Genomic DNA, 22,101 nt, shown 5'->3' with positions numbered 1-22,101 from the left:
ATAACTTTGCTATTGTTAACGACAAGCACAACTTACTGTACAATCAAGGTTTAAATAAGATAAACATGTTTCTGGAGTATAGCTGAACTATGGTATAGCTTATGGGAAACTTTGTAAAACCTCCCTGAGTGTGTGCAGCTGCTTGGATGGAAAGTGCTGTGGAAGTTGTTTTGATGCGTACATAACAAATACATAATGATAGCTTCATTAAAAGGATAAAAGGTGGTAATTGATGTGTGCTGTTCTGAAGTAGTGATAAACAATTAGCTACAGTGCTACAACCTGAGAGTTGTATTGTCTTAATCCTGGTCACCACTAGATAACATTCTGATGAGTGTCTGAGCAAGACCTTGATAAAATTCATTTGGTGTTTATACAAACACATGGCCCTGCAAAACTTTTCTGATTAGGATTAAAAGCCGAGGGAGTCCTGTCCCGTGTGCTTCTGGGACAGTTTTCCCCATGCAGAAGGAGAGCACAGAGTAATGTGTTTCATAATGGCTACTCATGCTTTGGAGAAAATAATTAAGGTGGGCCAATGAAGCTTTCTTGTGTCAGGGAAAGATGTGGTCATGTTCTAACCAGGATTTGTAACCCTGGGTAACTTCACCAGAAGGGCTGGGAGGTCTGTAGGTGCAGGTCCTGGACGAGGCCAAAGGAGATGTACTTGGGCCATTATATGGTGCAGATGGTGTGATAGGAGGCCTGGGGAGTCTGTGGGCTGACAGCCTCCTGTGTTCTTGTTTGCAGGCTGCCTCTCTCTCCTGGTGACAGTGCAGGATGTTGAGCGTTACACCACCTTATTTGCCACTGTCATCCTCAAGTGTGACTACAGCACCTCGGCACAGCTGCAGGACGTGGTGGTGACCTGGCGCTTCAAATCCTTCTGCAAGGACCCCATCTTTGACTACTACTCAGCCTGTAAGTGTCAGGCTTGTCTTCCAAGGAATCCCCCTTCAAGTGGGAAAAAAGGGGAAAGTAGATTCACTGGGGTAGTACAGGCTTTTGACCCCTTCCTATGCAAAAACCAGGTGGTGACATTTCCTTGCACTCCAAGGAAATGCAGGTCATGTCTGTGATTTCCTTTGAAACGGCAAGGCCTTATGAGATTGTAGAAATCCCATCCAAAGCAGCTTTTTTGTCCTCCTTGTCATCAACTCAGAATACAGGGCAGTTCAGCTGTGGTTGACACAAGCCAATCTTGGCAGCCCCATCTTAGGCTTCAGCATGTTTGAAAGCAAGGGCCCTGCAACAAGTGGGCTTAAGGATTCAATGGGAGACCTGTGCTTGGAGCTGGATACCTGTGACCAGGTGTTACTGATTTTAGGAAATAGAAGAAACACATGCTTTTTGAAGGGCATGAAGGCTTCTAAATAATAACATTTAGTAGTGGTGGGAGTGGGAGCATTTCATGTGCTGACATTCTGTTGCAGGCAGTCTTAATTCAGGGTGTTTAATATAGTACATAAACTGCATCCCAGGATAACCACTTGGTCCAAAAAGGTTATTATTCCTCTACATTTAGTGTTGGTGTGGCCTCACTTGGAGTATTGTATGTGGTTCTGGGTCCCAGGATTTAAGGATATTGAGGTACTTGAATGCATCCAGAGGAGGGCAACAATGCTGATTGATAGAAGGCCTGGAAGACACATCCTGTGAGGAGCAGCTAAGAATTTTGGGCTTGTCTAGTTCAGGAAAAAGGAGACTGAGGGGTGACATCATTGCTCTCTACAGCTTCTTGAGAAGGGGAAGTGAAAAGAGAGGTGCTGATTTTCTCTCCCTGGTATCCAGTGATAGGATGTGTAGGAATGGCTCAGAACTACATCATTTGTGTGCTACTTTACATTTTAGTCAATCCTGATATGATCAGACAGTTGGACTTGATAACCTTTGTATGTCCCTGCCAACTGAACTATTCTGCTCTGTTCTGTTGTTTGTAAACCCTGCAGAATGTTTAGGTATATAATGTTTAGCCATAGCATAACTGTACACTTAGAACTAAACTCACAGTGGGTACTTGGTGGCCAAACTCTCCTTTGTGCAGTCTGGATGGGTTGGGTAGGCATACTACCAAGTGCTCTACAGCCTGGTCCCCAAGCAGGTGGGTCCCTGGCTCAGCTGATCCCAGCAAAATGTGAGTGATTTTAGCCCAGGCTCAAGCTAATAGTCCCCAAAAGGGACTTCATGCTCCATTTCAGGTATGGCAGTGAAAGAGCCTTTGACAAGCTTTGTCCTCATCTCTCTTCACTGTGAGCTCTTCACAGAAAATGCTGACTGAATCAGCCATTTCCCCAAATCTCAGCTCCTAAATACTTGGAAATTCGATGCTGGTTTATGAAATGAGTCTGTCAAAAAAGTATTGTACAGAAATTGCCTCTAGTCCTCCAGTAATTCTCTTGTGTCTTTACATTTAATCCTTAGCTGGACTCACATGATGGATTATTTTCTGTCTTTATGAGCTCCACAACATGTAATGGGATACAGGAGGGAAAGGGATACAATCCATAGAGCAGTTCACGTATGTCTGGAGATTTTGTTTGGTAGATAAACACCCTTTTGTTTTAGTTCTAGTACTCCTGGGTGTTTTATGACTTTTCTTTCAGCTTCATACTAGGAGCTGCCTTCCAGCCTACTATCATTAGCTTTTTTCTACTTCAGTCATGAGTATGGAAAGGCATCTCCTCTGCAACTCATGCATTCTCAAAATCTCTGCCATTCCTGTGGCTCTACCTCTGTTTGTTTTTGAGTACTCCAAAGCAACTTACTGGTTTGAAGTCATGGTTTGTATTACTAAACCAGAACAATTGCACACAATGTACTCAAGAATTTCTCTGCTGCTCACAAGACGATAGAAATTGGTCTTTTGAAATAACTTCTGACATCTCTGATGATATGTGTTTGTAGCATACCAGGCTGGTTTAGCCCTTGGCCAGGACCCCTCTAACGACTGCAATGACAGCCAGCGGAAGGTGCGCATTGTCATCCAGAAATTTGGGCAGAAGGACCCTGTGCTGGGCATCGACTACCAGCAGCGAAAGATCACCATTCAGAACCGTGAGTGACCTCCCAGGCAGGCAGTGAACTCAGGAACTATCCAATATCTGGGTCTGCTAAGTGAAGAGAGCATGGTTAATGTCATCTGTAGCTTATATACTGCACATGGTAATGGAATTAGAGCAGTGTCCCCAGCTGGTCTGAGGGTGTTGGAGGCACTACAACCTAAGGCCGAGCTGAGGATGCCAGAGCATTTTGCTGAAGAGCATAACTGAGGAGCTCAGAAGCTAGAAAACAGTTCATTCTTCCAAGTACTACATAATTGTCCAGGTGTGTTACATGCTCCCTGCTGTCCATGGAGCAATAGATACTGCTCCTGCCAGAAGAGCCATAGGGATTGCTGACCTAAGAGGGATAGTGATCTATGTTCCAAAACCAGTAGGGCTGGCTTCCAGCAACACAGAAAACATGGACTGGCAGTGAATGCTCTTTGTAGGAGTTGTCAGTGGACTCCAGTGGGGTTGTTTGAAGGTGATAGCTATGCTTGGGAAGAGGGGAGATGCAGTACTCTGTGTCTCCTGCAGGCAGAGAGCTCTTTTCAGATGGAGCCTGAACATGGTGTCTGTCAGCTGCAAATATCCCACTGACCTCTCAGTCCCTCTCCCACAGGAGCAGATCTTGTCATCAGTGAGGTCATGTGGTGGGACCACGGCATGTACTACTGCACTGTGGAAGCACCAGGAGATACCTCAGGTGATGCAGACAAAGAAGTTAAGCTGATTGTTCTCCGTAAGTGCCTGTGCTTTGTTGCCAAGATATCTCCTCCTGTTCTTCTCCACCCCAAGACATCTCCAGCAGTGGAGAGGTGCTCAGTAAGCTACCATGGCCAGATATATTAGGATCAATCCTTTTTCTCACTCCTTTTTCCCCACAGACTGGCTCACAGTACTCCTCATCATTCTCGGTGGCCTTCTCCTCCTTCTGCTGATTGGGATATGCTGGTGCCAGTGCTGCCCCCAGTATTGCTGCTGCCACATCCAGTGTGGCTGCTGTCCAACACGGTGCTGCTGTAATCAGAAAGGTGAGGTTTGAGCAAATGTGCATCCATTTTTGGCTTCTGTCAAGAAAAAAGCTTGTCTGGGAGCTTGCTGAGCTCCACTTTCTCTCTTTTGTTCAGCATCCATATAAACTGAGACATTTCTTTGGCCAGTGTGACCTCCATGACCAGCTAATCTGAAATTAGAGGGGGGATTTTGGATACATGGAATCTATCTTGCTCCTCTGTGTCCAGCTGTCAAGTTTCTCCTCACTCACACCTTGTTACCAGCTTCTCTCACACCATCCAGGGCACAATCAGTTCCCTTGTCTGAGTAGCTCAGGACTTTCTTTCCTGTCTTGTGGTTCATATGCCTGTGTATGTGAGAAAGGCAAGCAAATGCCTTGGTACTAGTCTCCAAACTAGTATGTTGCTCTGAGAAGAATTTCATAAAAATTGGAAATTTTTTATCTGCACCTTTTCTTCAGAGCTGCTCCTTCTACTAGGAAAAGGTTTTGTTTGGTTTTCTTTGGGGAAGAAAGTGAAAGTGGAGAAAGATGGTCTCTCTGCTGGTCAGCCTTGCAAGTGCATTCTGAAGTTTTGAGGGTAAAAAGAAACTTTGTTGGCATTTGCTTTTATCAGTAATGAAATTTCTACAGACCCTGTTCTTTTAAGAAGGCTAATGTTTGAGTTTTGGCTGTTAATTTCATATAACCTCTGCATTCCTGTAACTGAAACTTGGTTAGCAACAAGTAGACTAGTCCCCCTGAACCTTACACAGTCTGACAATAGCAAAATACAACAAATAAGTTTATTTATCATTGAAATCACCAGGTTCTTCCCCAGATGCTACAAGGAGAGGATTTATGAAGAAGGAGCTCTGTTTCAGATTTACCTTGACTTTCAAAGCAGCTATTTAGTATAGCTTGGGTGTTAGTAAGCTGTGAGAGTTTTAGATTTAAGTTGAATTTGCTTAGCCCTTGCAAAGAGTGAACAGAACATCCCTTTTATTGCTAAACCCAAAACTAAACATTGGAGGCTTTACAGGTTGTCATGTAAAATGTGTAGTGTTGAGGAGGCTGTGGAAATCTGGCAGAAAAATCAGTTTCTGTGAAGGGGGAGAGAGGTGATGGAGATGAGAGACGTACACCTCCAGAATTCCTAGTTCTCAGCAAAAAAAGAGGTTCAGAGTTTGTGTGAGCTCCTTTCTGTTTTTCTGTGCTGCAGATTATAGCTCACTCCAGACTGCTGCTGTTATTTCCTGCCTCCTGTTAAAGAGGAGGGATTCTTGTAGGGTTCTCTAAGCCTCTCCATGTTCATGAGAGAAGGTACAGACAAGTCCAGCCTCCTTGACTGGATGCTGGATTCTGTATCTGTAATTTCCATCCAAGATGCCTGCCCTCTTTATCCATATTGTAAGGGATGCTTTTGCCTGTTCCTCTCCACTAATACGCCTTCTCTTTACGACAACCTCCCTTTGACTTATCCTATTGGCACTCCAAGAAATGAACTGGAGGCCTTGCAAAACACAGGAGGATAGATTCAGGGGACATCTCTGAAACAGTGCTGAGGAATAACATTCCACACAGCTGAGGAGAAGGCAGAAATCCTCACCTGTGTAGATCGCAGGGTGAGTGTGGGTGCTTCCTTCCCCATCGTCGGCCACTAGAGGACAGCGTGGATCTGCTGAACAATCACAGGAGCCAGTGAGGCAGATAATCCTGGGTGCTGTGAATCACACCGTTAACGAGCATGGGTTTGAAGCGAGCAATAAAAGGAGTGCAATGTTTGAGTAATTCAGGATTGATGTACAGAAATATTAGACATGCCCCAGGAGCAAGCCAATTACATTCCCCGTGGAAAGCTCTGAAAAAAGCCCATTGGAGTAAATATACATATGACCTCCTACTGTTCCTATTTGTTCCTTTTCTGCTGTGGACTTCTTCCAGTAATGAATCAGGGAAAAAGAGGATATACTTGCACCTGGGTCTCACTAAGTTGCAAAATATTTTATTTTTATAATTGGCCCAGCAGCTGTTGAAGTCTGTCAAAGGTGAAGAACAGATTTTTCCAGCAGAGAATAACTGGAGGGAGCAACACAACTTTCTGGCAAAATGGGATAGGAGTTTTGGAATTAGGGTGAATCTGACCTTCCTCAGATAAATATGTTCACTTTAAAAAGATCTGTAACTTCTGTTTGGCAGATGGGAAATCAGAGTATATATTGGATTCAAATTGGAAGGCAGAGTATCTGGGGAAGGAAGAAGGGCTGATGGTAATGAAGGAAGACCAAGGCTAATTCTGGATTTGTTAAGCTGTAGGGAGAGATCAGATGACAGGGACAGGATGACTGTGGTCCTAGTGACAGCCTTCCTACCTTAAGAGGGAGAATGCCAAGCAGGTGTGCTCACAGGTGCTGGACCTCTTACTCCTCAGGCAAAGACCAAGCTCAAAACCCCAAGGATGTGCACTCAGCAAGCTCTAGGACATTCTCAAGGTAGTAACTGGAGGAATGGGAGAGGGAGAGATAAGGCCTTCCCCTTCTGTTTATCCCTTTTCTTTGTATTCCTATTCTCTCATTCTCTAAATTTGAAATGTAAACTGGAAGGCTATCCCTTGGAAAAAAAAAAAAAAAAAGGAATCAAATCAAGTTTGACATAAAGTTCTTGGCAGCTGCTACCTCAGACCACACAGCTTTGAGGATACTGAGATTATTAGGATTAAAACCCCTGAAGTTTACAGCTTTGTAGTTCCCTCTGGTTGAAGCCAGACTGGGGAGGGGAAGGGAGTTTGCAGTGAAGAATCAAGTGGAGCTTCACAAAGTGTGGAGAAAAGGAAGGATGTGTTAAGAGGCATGGTCAGTCCCTCTTGCTGCAAGTGATGCTCTGGATAAATCCAGTGAAACAGCTGAAGGAGGACATGTTTAGTAACTGGAGTGCTACCTAAAGTGGAGGGCACAGTCCCACAGGGCATGCAGTCTAAATGCTGCCTACTGCAGTGAACCCAGGGGACAGAATTAATTGGAGCTTAGCTGTAGCCTGGTTTCTTAAAGAAGCAAATCTTATGCAGTCAACTTGTATGTCTATCCCTTGTCTCTTTCCCTCCAATAGCTTTTAATTTCATCAGCCTGCTTCAGCCAGATTGATCAGAGGGGTGAAAGTCTCAAAGGCAATTATGTTCCTATCTGTTTCTTGAACTGTAATGTTTTGTTCATGCCTGACTAGACAGGAGGCTGCAGTAAAAGTCTGTGACTTCTGAAACTCCAGGAAAGCCATAAAAGAGAAATTTTTAGAGGCGCTGTTGCTGAAAAGCTTCAGCTAGTAATAACAGACAAACCAGGCTTTGTAAGGTCAGGGACTTGCAGAATTTACTTGCTTCTAAACTTAAGTTTTGATTGTTTGTGGTAGTTAAAGTTAAGTTAAAGTTAAGTTTCTGTAAGATATTTTTAGGTATTCCCCCAAATGAGGCAGCAATGAGGTATGGATTGAAGACAAGTGAGCTTGTCTGTGTTGAGGGGATGAGATAGAAATGCTGAAAAAAAGGAAGTGAAATTGGAGTCTGACCCCACTAATAGGGGTCTGGAGTTAGCAGTGGTGGAAAGCCTGTGAAAGAGAGAAATTTCCACTGTTTCGCACTGGACACTGCTGTTGAGAGCAGGAAATTTAGTTTGTTCACCACTTTGACCACACTGTCTTAGGGGATTTAATTTTAGCAGTCATTCTGAGGTAAATTATGGAGTGACAAGAGTGGTCAAAAGACTAGAAAGGGAAAAGCTGAACAGTGCGCCTCTGAGTGCCCTCTTTGTGAAACAGAGAGAAAATGATGGAGTGTAGAGTGGAAAATATGATCTGGACGGAACCCATATAATGGTTGCAAGGAAAGGTCTCATTTAGTGGGAAATAGAAGCCAAAAGAGAAAAGGACCAGTGAAGAGGTGAAAGAACTTTGAGAGAGAGAAAATTGTTGCATGTCTTGATGTATGAAACATTATTTCTCACCTTTCTGCAGCCCTACTCATAAAGTCAGGGCAAGTAGAAGTCTTAACTTAGTTATGTGCTGCATACTTAATCTTAGTGTAATTTGTTCCCAGTTGTTGGGACTGGAATCAGAATGCTAGTAAAGCTTTTCTTCTGTTTTAGGTACTTTTTTGAAGATGTACAACTTCGCATTGGAATTTCCTGTGCTCTGATTTACCTTTGTTATAGGATGAAGAGAGATTTTAATTTTTTGAGCTTCCTGTATCCAAAGGCTACAGCCTGTGAAGCAAAATGGTATGTGATCTGCAAATTGTGCCCTCTGGACAGGTGCTGTAAGCTTTCTTTTTCTTTTACAGTACTGGAACGGCACCAGTTCATGAAGCGGGCTCAGGCACTCGCGCCTTGGTTATCACCCAACATGTTCTATGGAGCTGGCGACAGGAACTCAAAACATTCCTCTTACCAGCTGAACCCTCTGCTGCAACAAGGTGAGACCATGGGCATCATTTCAGAGGGAAATCAGGATGAGAAACAGGTAGCTTCTTCAGGAAGTTCAGCATTGAGGCTTTAGCCTCTCTACCAGAAAAGAGAGAAGGATGTTCCTAGCATGACTGTAAATCCTAGAATGACAGCTCTGCCATACCTGCAGCTCACCAAAAACTTGTCTGGGTGCATAAAAACAGCCTGGTATCCTAATTGTCTTGCTGGGCTCAGTGCTGGGTGAAGCAGTTTAACACTAACTAAGGTGTATCTGTGCTACACCCCAGGGACTGCAGGGTAAATATGCCCAGCTTATCTTGCTTTGTGTGGCAGAGGAGGGTACTGTCTCTTTGTTCTGCTGTGCTGGTCACGGTCAACTCCTTATAGCCAAAACTGACATGACAAGTGAGGTGCAATTTGTTTGAGTTCTTATCAAATGTCTAGTCTTCAAATGATTAAGGGCAAACTGCCTTCTGTGCAGCAGATCTAGCCTGCATGCAGCAAAAAATGAAGGACTCTTTAATGAACCAGGAAGAATTTTCTTCTCCATTTGTTGCTTATATCTGTACATAGATGTGTGTGTGTATGTATGTGTGCATACATATAAAAATTTATTTTTTTTATTTTCATTTTCTTTTGCAGTATTTCTTCTGGTTCAATGAAATGCAAAAGGAAACATTATGGTCTTTCTCTGATTATTTTTAAATAAAATATGGTATTAGTGCTGTAGGAAAAAGCGTTCCTTTAAATACACAGACTGTATTTCCAGGTCTGCTGGAAGCTTACCTCTGTACTGCCTAAAACATGTTAGATCATGCTGCAGCTTCTTAGTTACTACTCTTTGCATCATACCTCATTTGGTCTGGTTGTGGTGCCTGAGACAGCTCTTGCAGTGAGGTGGAGCAGGAGAAGAGAAGCAACTCAGCCAGGATCATGAGTGCAGAAGGGCCTTCAGTGTTTTCTCTTGACTTTCTGTGTTCTCCTGTGCTTTTATCCTTAGATGTATCTCTACAGAACAGTCTTGCACTGGTGCAGCCACAAGCCCAGCTTTCCCATAAGAGCGGTGTTCTGGACTATCTGGAGTCTGAAATCCAGAACCTGAACGTGTCCCAGCCGCGGGCGCCTCCCCACCAGCGGCAGGCTGTGCAGCCCAGCTTGCTGTCCTCGCTGGGCTCCGACATCCTGCCACCTCCTCTTACCGACCACATCTCCTCCATCCATGGCAGCAGCAGCTCCTCACGGCCACAACGAGCTGCCCGCACCCCCAGGCCCTGGGACTCCGCAGCAGAGGACAGAAGGGAAAACAGGAGGTGGCCCTTGCCTTCCAGTGGGGATTCTCATTCCAGCTACAGCCAGGAGCCTTGGGACAGACAGAGAGAGGATCATCCTCAGAGGCAGAGGACAGGTGGCTACAATGGCAGGCCCCAGCACTCCAGACGTGATGTGTCACCCCCACGCCAGGCTGAGAGGGGCAAGAGCAGCAGCAGTTTCTATCCAGAGGAGACCAAGGAGCGCTCCAGCCACCATCGTGGTGGGAGGCAGGAGCCCGGGGGAAGGCGAGAATATGAGCACCATGCTGGGAGGAGCAATTACTCTGGCCAGAGGCGACACAGCTACTCCCCCCCCTCTTCTCGCAGGGGCTCGTGGAGCTCCTCAGAGGAGCAGGTCCGTGTCCCGGTGTCAAACCGCAGGCGGAGGAACCGCAGGTCCCGGGAGTGGCCAGAAGAGAAACCCCCCAGTTATCGCTCCTTAGAAATCATCCCAGCTCAGGACAAGAAGCACAAAAGCAGTGCAGGGACCCGCTCGGTGAGTCAGCTGCCTTTGTGCTTTCCCATCTAAGGGAAAAGGTGGGGTTCAGGGATTGAGAGGGAGTGTTTTCTACCTTCTGTAGTCTGTTGTCTTTCAAAAAGAGGCCAAGGAGCAAGGAGTGCTCTGCACAGCATGGTTATGAAGAGGCTGCTGAGTACCTGCCTTCTGACAGGCATTGCCTGGAGGTAGTGTGTTCAGGGGCAAAGTAAAAAGTCAAATCCCTGGAAGTGTTCAATGCCAAGTTGGGTGGGGCCCTGAGCAACCTGTCTAGTGGCAGGTGTCCCTGCCCAGGGTGGGGGAGTTGGAACCAGGTGATCTGTAAGGTCCCTTCCAACCCAAATGATGCTGTGGTTCAGTGATTCTGAAATAAATTAAGTCCCCTACAGGGTGACATGTTATATTCTTGTCCCCATCCAGAGGCTTTTGGGATTCTGTGTATATATTGGTGTTAAAATAGATGTTCTGGTACTGACTGGGGAGAAAGCACTTCCAGACTTGGCAGCAGCATCCATCCCTCTGTAACCAGCTGTTCTGCAGGTGTTGGTTTATTTCTGATTTCTTTAAAAAAGTGCGTAATATTTTTAAGATGGCACATATGGGAAAACATCCAGGTATGATGGCTAAAGCTACATGAAATCAGCTTTAAGGTCATGGGTGGCATGGATGAAAAATGTGCCGTTCTCCAGGCCAGGTAGAAGAGGCTGACTCCCTTGTTGGGACTCCTGAGAGCTGAACATACATTATGTGGGCAGTGAACAGCTACTGTTCACAGCTCTTCTTGTGAGTTTGGACTGGAATTAGACTTCAGGTAGCAACCTAAGTGTGAAAAGCTTCATGTCCAATTGCTAATCTCCAAATTAGACAGTGTATTCCCCCTGAAAAAACGGAGATTCTTTTACATCAAAAAATGTTAAGTGTCCCTTATCACACATGTGCAGAATTTTACAAGGTGGGAGTATTTTTAGGGGCTGTATGTTGCACATTACCATTTTCCCTTCTATGTTGTGGAAGTGTAATTCTGGTTCCAGATGGAATGTGTACATGTATGAATGGTTTTTGTTGTGGTGCTCAGAGCAGGTAGGAAGACATAGGATTTTCATTCATCATTCCTCATTCCTGAATCTTTTATTTTCTCTTGCAGGACAGAGGAAGTTCCTACAGTGGAAGAAGCATAGTCATTTGATGTCAATACTGGAAGAACTAAGATTCCCACTGGACTCCTCCTAGTTTTTCTATTTAGGTTGGGATGGCTGCTTTTGATTGAACAGACAAACAGCAATAAAACAGATGAAGCAGCTTCCCCTTAGGCTTACAACTCTGAAGAATATTTGTCTAGTGCCATGAAAGCCATACATAACCTATTTTTATTGCTGTGATTTAGAAACTTAGGTTGGGCTAAGTTCTAATGGGCTGAGGTTTGTTGAAAACATTCTAGTAGAAACAGCAGATTTTTTCACTAAACAGTGTATTCCCAGTCTTTAAAGAGAGATACCAGTTCTCTCTGTTAAGTGTCGTGGCACTGCAGGGAGCCCAGTCTGTAGAATGCTGGTGCTTTGCACACCACTTACTGGAGGAAGGTTCCAATGTTCACAGAGTTGTAAAGTCACAAGACAGTAGAAAAATTTAGATTGGAAGAGGCCTCTGGAGGTCATGTGATCCAGTGCCCTGAGAGCTTTGTGGAGGGAGGCACAATATCTTTCCAGGGCCCTTTGTTGTCCCTCAGAATGTGTAATGTTTGTTGCTTCTGCCTGGCTGCTAAGCATAGCTGGGACAGTTGTGTCCTTTTGTCCCCACTAAGCCTCTCTCCCAAACAGGAGGATCACAGTGTTGGAAAAATGTTGAGTGCCTTAATAAGGTCTCACTGGTATGTCTGCAAATTGCCAGCTTATCTGCTCTTTACTGACTGAAAGAACCTGTTCTTTGAGCCTAGACCTTAGTGCCTTAAAAGATACTTGTTCTAGCCTTTAATCCAGACTTGAATTTATTTGTAAACTCAAATTTATCAGGGTTTGTCCTTCCCTACAAGGACTGAGCAAAGTATGACCACTCTTCTTTATACCATGGACCAGAATTTCCTTCAGCTCAAGTAAGCATGGTTTTGGTGAATATATCTTGCCTAAGCCATGTGCTTTTTTCCATATATTTTATATTCTCCCTTTCCTCTCCATGCCATGTATCATATACATGGGGTGGGATAAAGGGCTCTGGGGAAGTCTTATAGTCACCATTTTTACTTGATCTTTACCCTGACCAACCCTGCATGTGTGGTGCATCTGATCTGGAGCTGGATTGTAGGATTTCCTCAGTTCTCACCCTGACACTACAATACAGAATTTCTCCATGCTTTGAGACCAGTTGTGAAGGAGAACTTGTCATTTCTCCTTGATGAGATTAATCCACTGTTTTAATTTAAAATGTGCTGGAGAAAGAGAAGTTCTGTGGATTCTGGCTGCTTCCACGGGAATCTGTCTTGCCAGAGGCACTTGGATTTAAGAGACTCTGTGGTTGGTGAGGAGCTTTTGGAGAATCTTGTGAATTTTTTTGTAACCCAGAGGCACTGGAGACTGGCCAGTACCAATGACTGTCTTGCCTAGCTTATTTCCTAGCCTGTCCCACATGGCTTGCTACTTGCTACTGTTACACTTGCTACTGTTTGGTTTTTAATGTCCTAATTACTGATGTGCTTATGCTTTTCCCTGGAAAACATGAAGAGACTTTCACTTTCTCCACCTCTTTTTTTTTTTTTTTTTTTTTTTTTTTTTTTTTTTTTTTCTTTTGGACAATGATGGGAAACATCACACTTTGAGCAAGTGGTTCTACCTTCCAGTGTAGTTGCTGGACAAACGAGGGCCAGTCAGAGTGTTCATCTTCCTACAGTTTCTTGGCTGAACATGCTTATTTCTAATTCTTGCCTATGGAGATAAAGTAGGAGGACCAAGGACCTTCTCTGGTTGACTTTGTTTCAGCACTGGAGGCCTACTTTTTTGAAAACAGAGGGTCTCTTCCTTATTGTTGATGGCTATCACAAAAATTTAAAAAAAAAAAAGAGCTAAAAGACTGACTCCAATGTTTGAATTCAAGAAAGGAGGGCTGTAATTAGCATTGTGCTTGTCTGCATTAGGCCCAGACTGAGCAATGTGAATTGACCCATGAGTCACGTTTAAAATATAGGGATTTGTTTTTGCAGAACTTGCAAAGCTAGGATCACTCTTGAATCTATCAGCCACTGTCTGTGGATCATTTTTTTTCTGATTTTATAACATGCTTAGGATTTTATGAACCACCTTTTTGTATGATGGATTATTTTTATTAGTTAAGAGGCATTTACGATGACTGCAATGACAGAAAATTATATGGGGCTGCTTCTTCCAAAACTAGCAACCAGTTTACATATTATTAGATATTTACCTTCTGCTGACTTTTAGCAGATTGCCAGGGCCCTGCAGATTCTACCCTTGGAAGCTGAATTGGTAACTTGGAATTTGACTCTTTCCTTGTGCCTCCAATAGGTTCATACATTATGCAAGACAACTTTTTCCTGTCCTAGCCCAAATGTCCAGGCTTCAGGAAAGGGCTGCCTCTTTCTCCATCAAAGAGTAGAGACTATTTGAGACACACAGTGAGATTCCAAGATAGTTTCATGGAAGGAGTTCACTTTCCTTCACATTCAAAAGTGTACAAGCCAACACGTATCCAGCAAGTTTTCCCAAGAGCAAGAAGCCACTCACACTGCAAGAAAACCAAGATGACTCTGTATGTAACAGGAGTAGGTGTTGGAGCTGCTGGAGTATGAGCACATCAACAGCAGAAGTGGTGCTTTTTTTATATCCATCCTATGAAGGAGCCCTCCATCTTTCTTTGTTCCTATAGTCCCCATAATTGAGCTAGGGTGACTAATTGTAGATTTGTGAACACAATTCACAAATTGTGAAGTCTGAAGGGTTTTATCTATATCATACTTGATTTCCTCTTCAGTGACTTTGTTCATGTTTATAGAAACATTAAACAAAACTCTTCAGGGAAAATTGATTGTATCTCCATGTTAATTCTGCAACTTCTTAAATTGTGACAGAAGCAGATTGGGTGATCCAGCAGGGAAGCAGAAATGATACCAGGTTTACTGGGCTGTGGACCACTGTGGTTCATAAAGCACCAGCTGGTGGGCTGTGAAATAATGACAGAGGAAATCTATCTTTTTGTGCTTTACAACTGCAAGCAGACAGAAAAGTGGGAAGGAAATAGGCTCTGCCTTAGATGCTTATTTCTGATTTTAATTGGCTATAAATGAAACCCATTGTGGCAGCATTGTACAATACAACGTGGACCCTTTTCCTATAAGATCACAGGGTCTTTGACTTTTTAAGGGAGAGAGTGAACAACTCCAATACAGCACACTGAAAGAAATAACAGTAGGAAATATCCTAGCCCCATTCTTTTTACATTGCAATTTATTCATGCTTAATTTTTTAGCCATTCCAAAGAGCTGATTTTCATATCTCAGCCCATTTATGATGGAAAAAGTTGAATATTTCACATATGGAAGGTATTGCTATTCTAGATTTTTGTTCTTCCGTTCATGCCAGAAGAACAAGGAAAATACCTTACCCCCAAAGAATGAATCTTTTGTCGCAGATAAAGCGCTTTCATAGCCACCGGTGTTACCCTGATTTAAAATAATGTAATGAGTAAGTGACCATGCCACGCTGGGCCAGATAAGGTCACCCATGCTACAGTCAGCTGCTTTCTACCTCAGACCAGAGATGCATAAGAGAGATAAAGAATTGTGTGATTTTTTTCTTTGATTAAGAAAGTACTCGCAGTATCTGGCTTTCTTGCTTATTTGCAGAGCGCCCTGCCATTCTGGAATGCCATTCCAGGAATGGGGAGCAAGGGCTGCTTCTGTGCAATCATTGATCTGCGGTCTTGGCAAGTGCCTGTTTGGCACTAGAAAGTGCTGAAACGCCCAGCTGCTATCTCTGGGATTGTATTCATGATAGCACTGCCTAAAGTTAGGCTGACTTCAGGACTGGGAACTTGCCTGGTGTGATAACAGCTGCAATGCAAAGCTCTAGCAGTATGAATTGCCACACAGGGCAGCTAAGTCCCTTCTGTTACTACCTCCTGCAGCACATCAGTTTAAAACACCATCTTAGAGCCTCCCATTTGTTGACCTGACATAAGAAAGAAATGACACTTGAGGTTATCTTAAATTAACCCCTCCAAGAAATGACTGTTCATTCCTGTTTCTGCTAAGTTTAATGCCTATGATGTGCCTTGTGCTGGTCTTCTGAATGTTATTCCAGCTGTAAAAGAAGATGATACATGTGTAGATTCTCTTCAATGACTGTCTAATGTATAATTGAAATATAAGAGAACTTTTAACCAGTTGCTCCAGTGTATTCTTCCTAGACCATAAATTGTTTTTTAGTGTTTGCACCAGAAGTAGAACTGAAAAGTCTCTGTTCTTATTTCTTGAGTTAACCTTTTTACACATCAGTGAGAATCTTCTGCTGTTATTTTTTTGGACAAAAATGCAAAATGGTTTGCTTGTATGTGGGATTTTTTTTTCTTATTATTTTGGGAGACTTATTTTTCTTTATTTTTCTAAGAAAAAAGATCATTTGGATAAAAACCTAGAGAGTGGAAAAATGTTTGGAAACCACTGTCAGCCCTCTTCAATGATGTGAGTCATTGTAGCTTGGCTGCCATGTCTGTAAAACAAGAACACTTACTGCTTGCTTCTAAAGCACTTGGAGCACCGTGAGAGGAAAAGTCCTCTAGAAATCTTGTTTGGCTGATAAATGAAGGTACTGGTTGAGCTTTTCACACTTACCATACGTGAGAGTCACCCAATAAACAAGTGGTTGACATGAGAATGGAAATCTGTTGGGTCTCACACAGTAGGCCCGATTTCTGTCCTCCAATTCCCGCAGCTGGCACCCTTTGTAGTTCAGTGTTGCAGCCTTTCTGTCTCCTACCCCTGGCTGCATGTGCCAAAAACAGGTGACAGGACCTACTGGAGACCCAAGGGCCACTTGGAACACAAGCTATGGGAAAACATTCCCTACAGCAGCAGTGCAGCCACTTTCTGACTGGGACTGGTGAGCCTTGGGAGATGTTACCATAGAATCTTAAGAATGGTTTGCATTGGAAGGGACCTTACAAGGTCATCTCATTCACCCTGCCCCTGCCTTAGGCAAGGATACCTTCTACTAGACCAGGTTGCTCAAAGCCCCATGCAACCTGGCCTTGAATACTTCCAGTGTCCACAACTTCTCTGAACAACCTGTTCCACTGTCTCACTTCCCTCTCAGTAAAGAATTCTTCCTTGCATCCAATCTAAATCTAACCTCTTTCAATTTAAACCTGTTTCCATTTCTCCTGTCAATACAAGCTTTGGTCAAGTCTTTGTGTTCTTACAAGAACCCTTTAAGTATTGCAAAGCTGCAATAAGATGTCCCTGGAGCCTTCTCTCTAGGCTGAACAGCCCCAGTTCTTTCAGCCTTTCCCCATGGGAGAGGTGTTCCAACCCCATGATCATTTTTTGTGCCTGTCTGGATCTGCTCTAACAGCTTTGTGTTTCTTGGGCTGGGGATCCCGTAGCTGGATGTTCCTCCTGGTAAGTTTTGACAGCTGTCTCAGGTGTATTCTCATCTAGTCAGCCTGTGCAAAAACAGTTGGTCATGGGGAAAGAAGTGTGAGAGGGGTGCACACCTCTGTGCACCATTTGGTTAATGCATTTGCTGTAAATGGAGAGGAAACAGCTGTAACAGCTGCAGGTAAGTGCAAATGGTCAGAGCAGTGGCGTTAGAGCACAGGAAGAGTGGGAGCAAAATTTAGCCCATCTCTAGCTATTATTAATGTGGAGTTTGGTCAGTTTATGAAAAGGGCCTCCATGACATGGTTTGCCTGAAAAAGTAGGGGTCTCAGTGACCCAGAAGCTGCCTTCCACATCTCTTGGGCTCAGGTCAGACTGACCCTCCATTACCAAATCTCAATAACAGGTCCAGAGTCCTCCACCACTTCTTGTCTGTCCCACTGAGCTGGATGTGCTTGCAAAAGAGCACATGGGGAAACAAAGCAGGACCTTTGACCCCTTGCTACCACTATATTAGCTCTGCATAAATGCCGGGGTCTCAGATGAGCACCTGCCTCAGCTTGGGCCTGAGAAAGAGAGAAAGCAGGACAGGTAAGAGCTGAACTCTGTTTGGGTGGCATGGACTTTGTGACTGGTGTATCTAGATCATAGACAACTGAGTGGAGGTAGTCTTCTAGTTTGCCCCATCTCCTACTGCAAATCAAATTGTGAGCCCTTCTCACAATCCATAGCAGGAAATAGAGGCGGGTGGCAGTACCTGGGGTCACCTGCTCTGAAGCTGAGTGACGGATGCTCCGTAAGACACTCATAGAAGGGTCAAACCCATGGTGGGAATTGCAGAATTCAAGTGTTGGGAGATACATTACCTTTTCCCAGGTGCCTTCACCACAGGGACTGCAGGTTCTAAAGCGGGTAAGAGCACCTGGCCGTGCTCCTGCAAAGCAAATTTCTGCCTTTTGTGTACACAGAGAGAAACTGGCTCTGGGATTAAGAATCAAGGGAAGGTAATAAAGAAGCAACTGTGCAAACATCTAATGAACTGGGTGGTAGCTTTTGGAGGTAATCTGTAACAGAAGGAAGTAAAAATGGATGGAAATCTCCTTACTGTGGGATAAGAAGGAACATTGACTTGTAACCACCTGGTACAGGATTTAGCAGAGCATTCACATATAAATAGACTTTCAGCCTCTTTTTCCATTGCATTCCTATGTTCAATGTTTTCTTCACATTGCTCTGAGTGCTCTGACTGATGCAGCCCTCTAATTGGGAGCATAAATCAATTTTAGTTTCTAAACACCTTTTTTTTTAGTGCAGCATATTTGAAAGCTTGTTTCTATTTAATGTGGTATTTCAGGGTACCAAGTAGGAAATTTTCAATTCTCCAAGTCTGACTTTTTTAAAAGACAAAAATTAAGGAAATCAGCTGAAGCTAAATTTTGCAGTCACTCACTTTTGGAAACTTGTTCTGCTGAGGCTACAGTCTGCTGCATTAATACCAGGGTGAAAAAGACAAAGGAACCTAGTTAACTACTTGTGACTTTCCTCAACTAAAGCAAGACAAAGTAGTCAGATCACTGGGTCACGAAGATGATTATCATATGTGATGTACTAACTAGCACAATGTTCTTTAGAGCAATTTACCAAAACAAATCAAATGAAGAAATCCCACAGTATGTATTTTTCAGTTGTACTTAAGCATGTAGGAAACTTACTCTGACCTCTGGCACTTTTACTGGTTTGCTCATGTGCTGAAGCGGGATTTTAGCTGCCATATAAAAGAACTAGCTTTAGCTGCCCATATTTCTTTGAGCTCTGAAAGTTATTATTGTGGATTTTTGTGATTATACAAAGAAAAGGACACCTTCATTTTTATACTGCCTTTTCCTCACTTCTTCAGAGAAAATGCACCATGATCTTTCTGTTCTTGTCTTTGTTTATTGGCTAGGTTTGTGGCAAAAATCTGGTGTTTAACCACCATGTTTTATTTCTCTGAAAACAACCCAAACATTGTATGCTGATTCCTGCAGGTCTCTCTGCGTAGAGAGCAGAACTGGTACTCAAACCATGCTGCAGTCCAGGGCATTGGTGATAGCTCTGATTCTGCTCCTTAGCACCACTCTCCCTGGTAAGTCTGAAAAGCTTTGCTGTTTCCCTGAGACAAAGCTCAGCTCTACAGGTTCTCACATATCATGAAGTGGGACTGAAGCCAAATAATTCATCTGAAGACCATGAATACACACTGCTTGGCAGTGGAGAACAAGTCAGTAGAGATCTAGTATGAAAACTGCCCATACTTGGTGAAAATACTCTGCCATGGAAGGTCTATGACTTAAATACTGGATGCTGCTGGAGTGAATTCTGGGAGAAGTTCTGAATCTCAGAATTTCAAATCTCTTCCCCTGCACCTGGGGGAAGATACCAGGACACAAGTGGCATGAGAAGCCTCATGGGGTTTTGCCTTTTTTTTTTTCTCAGAAGTGCAGTCAAAGTCCATCTTTGAGAGAGACCGTCGTGACTTGCTGGCCATCCCTGAGACTATTGCATCTTACTTCTATGAAGCTGTGAACAAAGTGTCCCCCAAAGTCAGTCAGTTCCTGCTGGATACTGTCCAGAGCCCAACAGTTATTGCGGCCAGGTACGGAAAGCTTCTCTGTACTAACATTCCAACAGCCATGTGTGAAAAGGGAGAGGGAGCTGTGGGGGAAAGAATAGATTAATCAACTGTCTATATGGGCAGATCAGAGGGGAAATTAATCAGCAACCAAAGCCTGAGGTACCAAGGGAGCAAGGTGCTGGAAGGTGGGTGAGGTGATACGGTCTCCTGTGAAAGCACAAGCTCTTCCCAGGGAGGTGCATTGTATGTGACAGTGTTCACAGGGATGGCAGGTACTGCTCTTTATCCGTGGGTAGTGAGGGAAGGGGCTGCTGGCTGGTGGGGAATCAGCTCCTTTGGAAGGGTGCTGCAGTGCTGTGAGGGGCTGAGTATTCAGTGTGCCAGCATCACTTGATGCAAAAAACAGAACTGTCCCTAGCTGTGCATAGGTCTTGCTCAAGGTTGAGGAATGAGTTTACTCACAAAAGGAAAAGCATGATCAGCCTAGAGACAGTTTCATGTAACTCATGGCACGCATGTACTGCCTATTCCTGTCTTCTGAGGAAAGCCCCTCTAGGACTGCTGAGGAGCTCTGCACTCTCAGAGACAGGCAGATGGGGATTACCCTCACATACTTATGTATCTTACCACACTCTCTGTTGTCTCCTGCAGACAGAGAATCGCCAAAGAAGCAACTAAAGTCAGTATAATGTTTGAACAGCTGATTGAAAAAATAAAGAACCTGTGGTACACAAAAGTCCTAGGCTATTAGCCAAATGAAGACAAGTCAGTGTTTCCTGATATGAGTGTGTAACACCCTGCAGTGTCCTCTTTCCCCCTGCCCCTCCTACGGACCAAGATCAGTCAATAAGACATAATCGATGCTCCTCTTAATGCCACTAGAGGGAACCCACCTTCAAAGACCAAAAGATGGAAGGAGTCTGCTGAAGGCATCTGTTGAAGCTTCCCCGGAAAAAAAAAAAAAAATCAAGCGGCTGATCATGGGGAAGGCAATATAGAGATTGTAGAGCTCTTCTGTAGCCAAATCTTGAAAATTAATTCCTCCTGAATGGCTTGGCCATTGCCCCTCTAATAAAAAAAATGTTGGTTGTTACACTTCCTTAAGTTTCTTGTTTGTTTTGACGGTTACGGAATCTGACTCACCTTGGCTCCCATTCTGCTGAGAACGCAGCTGTGAGTCACAAGAAGATTTTGCAGGCAATGCTAAGAAACCCTGACTGTTCAGGCACTTTTAACCAAGCTCAGATTCTTCTTGGGTGGAGGAGGCACTACCTGAGCATCTTCCAGAGCAGCCACAATTGATTGTGCAAGGGACTGTGCTCCTTGGTTAGGTAGGAAGCAAGTAGGTGCACCTGTATCACGTGTCTGAAGATATCAGACAATTTGGGAAAACAAGTGCCAGTAAATTGAACTGTCCATCAATCTAAACAGGACTTAGGAAGTGTGTTTCATTGGCCAGCCAGAGAGGCTACTAATGAGCTTTTCCAAAAGAGAAATGAGTGGAAAATTTCTCACTATCTTGACCAATTTATGAGAGGAACACCTATGTCCAGTGCTGTGCATGAACACCTGGCAGGTCCTCATCAGTCCTGTGTAACTGCATCAGCCCAGGTGCCCGCAGAGGACAAAGAAATCCATCTTCTTTCTCATAAGCAAGCAGAAACAAGTAGGCAATTTTTCTGAAATCGCCGTAGGAAACCATGGCAGAGACTAAAGCAAGACCATTATTTTTTTGTTTTGTTTTGTTTCTTTAATTATCAGTCAGATCAGCTATGAGCTTAACCACTTGCCTGGTATAAAACCCCCTCATCTTCCATTTTCTTTGTCCCAGCAGCTCCTTTTTGCCATGTGCAATCACATTGAAATCAGTGACCCCATGCAGAGCAGCAAGTTCTTCCATCTCCAGTGGCTTCACCACTACTGCAGAGCTGTTTTGCAGGTTTTATTCATTGCTGCTTGTTCCCCTTAGTCTGCGCTTCTCCAGCCACAATGAACGGTGGAGATATGTATTACATATGTAAATACATATGTATTATGTAAATGCACCAGTATTTAGGAGGAGATTCAGAAAAGCAGAAGTTTTGGCTGATAAGACCATTTACCACATGAAAAATCCAGGACCTCCAGCTCTTTTGGTACAGGGATGAATTCCTTCCTGCTTGCTTTGCATGTGTCTGTTCAGTGGTTGTTTTTTTTTCCCCAAATATAACACTTATAAGGAGAAGCCCTGCAACTTAAATCCCCTCTTATGCCAAGGAATAATTTTCTCAGAATAGACTTTGTTCTTCTGGCACTTCAAAAGTATTTCTTTCTGAAAGAGTGAAAGTCATGAGTCATTTGAAAGAGCCTGAATGTGTTCTTAAGAATTTGGTGTTCTGGAACAATGTGCTTCAGCCTTTTCTAGCTACTTGTATGCACTGCCAAAAAGAGCAGAAAAGGTTTGGAAAGTATAGGGGTCCTCGTGTTGCATTTTGAACCTGTTGTGTGACTTCACCAATGCAACCCAGTGGCATACTGCACCACTGCAGAGCTGGAGCAATGCAGTAGCTGGTATGAATTCTGTGCTAAAACTTAACATAAGCTGACATTTTGTT

The 22,101-nt window shown here is 43.8% G+C and overlaps 2 protein-coding genes across 2 annotated transcripts in view; both read left to right on the top strand.

Moving 5' to 3' along the window:
* ILDR1 (immunoglobulin like domain containing receptor 1) overlaps nucleotides 1-15,677 on the top strand; it is an 18,000-nt gene extending 2,323 nt beyond the window's left edge. The window contains exons 2-8 of the mRNA XM_086882940.1: nucleotides 751-921; nucleotides 2,905-3,054; nucleotides 3,664-3,783; nucleotides 3,929-4,075; nucleotides 8,363-8,494; nucleotides 9,487-10,292; nucleotides 11,437-15,677. Of these exons, the coding sequence (XP_086739066.1) occupies nucleotides 751-921; nucleotides 2,905-3,054; nucleotides 3,664-3,783; nucleotides 3,929-4,075; nucleotides 8,363-8,494; nucleotides 9,487-10,292; nucleotides 11,437-11,478 (1,568 nt within the window). The 3' untranslated portion in view covers nucleotides 11,479-15,677. The remainder of the gene's footprint in view (nucleotides 1-750; nucleotides 922-2,904; nucleotides 3,055-3,663; nucleotides 3,784-3,928; nucleotides 4,076-8,362; nucleotides 8,495-9,486; nucleotides 10,293-11,436) is intronic.
* A 1,762-nt stretch (nucleotides 15,678-17,439) lies between these two features.
* Nucleotides 17,440-20,606, top strand: LOC111943850 (apovitellenin-1-like). Its single transcript, XM_023946734.2, has 4 exons — nucleotides 17,440-17,484; nucleotides 18,921-19,018; nucleotides 19,369-19,528; nucleotides 20,159-20,606. The coding sequence occupies exons 2-4, from the start codon at nucleotides 18,958-18,960 to the stop codon at nucleotides 20,256-20,258; spliced, it is 321 nt and encodes a 106-aa protein (XP_023802502.1). The 5' UTR covers nucleotides 17,440-17,484; nucleotides 18,921-18,957; the 3' UTR covers nucleotides 20,259-20,606.
* The last annotated feature ends 1,495 nt before the right edge of the window (nucleotides 20,607-22,101 follow it).

This window comes from Cyanistes caeruleus, chromosome 3 (genome assembly GCF_971803275.1).
Source record: "Cyanistes caeruleus chromosome 3, bCyaCae1.hap1.1, whole genome shotgun sequence".
Classification (NCBI taxonomy): Eukaryota; Metazoa; Chordata; class Aves; order Passeriformes; family Paridae; genus Cyanistes; species Cyanistes caeruleus.
Note: the sequence above shows the minus strand (reverse complement) of the source record. Positions and strands in the feature narration are given on the sequence as shown.

Coding starts and splice junctions, on each gene's coding strand:
- LOC111943850 (XM_023946734.2), top strand. CDS start 18,958: ATGCTGCAGTCCAGGGCATTGGTGATAGCTCTGATTCTGCTCCTTAGC. Junction 19,019..19,368: donor CCTTAGCACCACTCTCCCTG/GTAAGTCTGAAA, acceptor TTTTTTTCTCAG/AAGTGCAGTCAAAGTCCATC. Junction 19,529..20,158: donor CCAACAGTTATTGCGGCCAG/GTACGGAAAGCT, acceptor TGTCTCCTGCAG/ACAGAGAATCGCCAAAGAAG.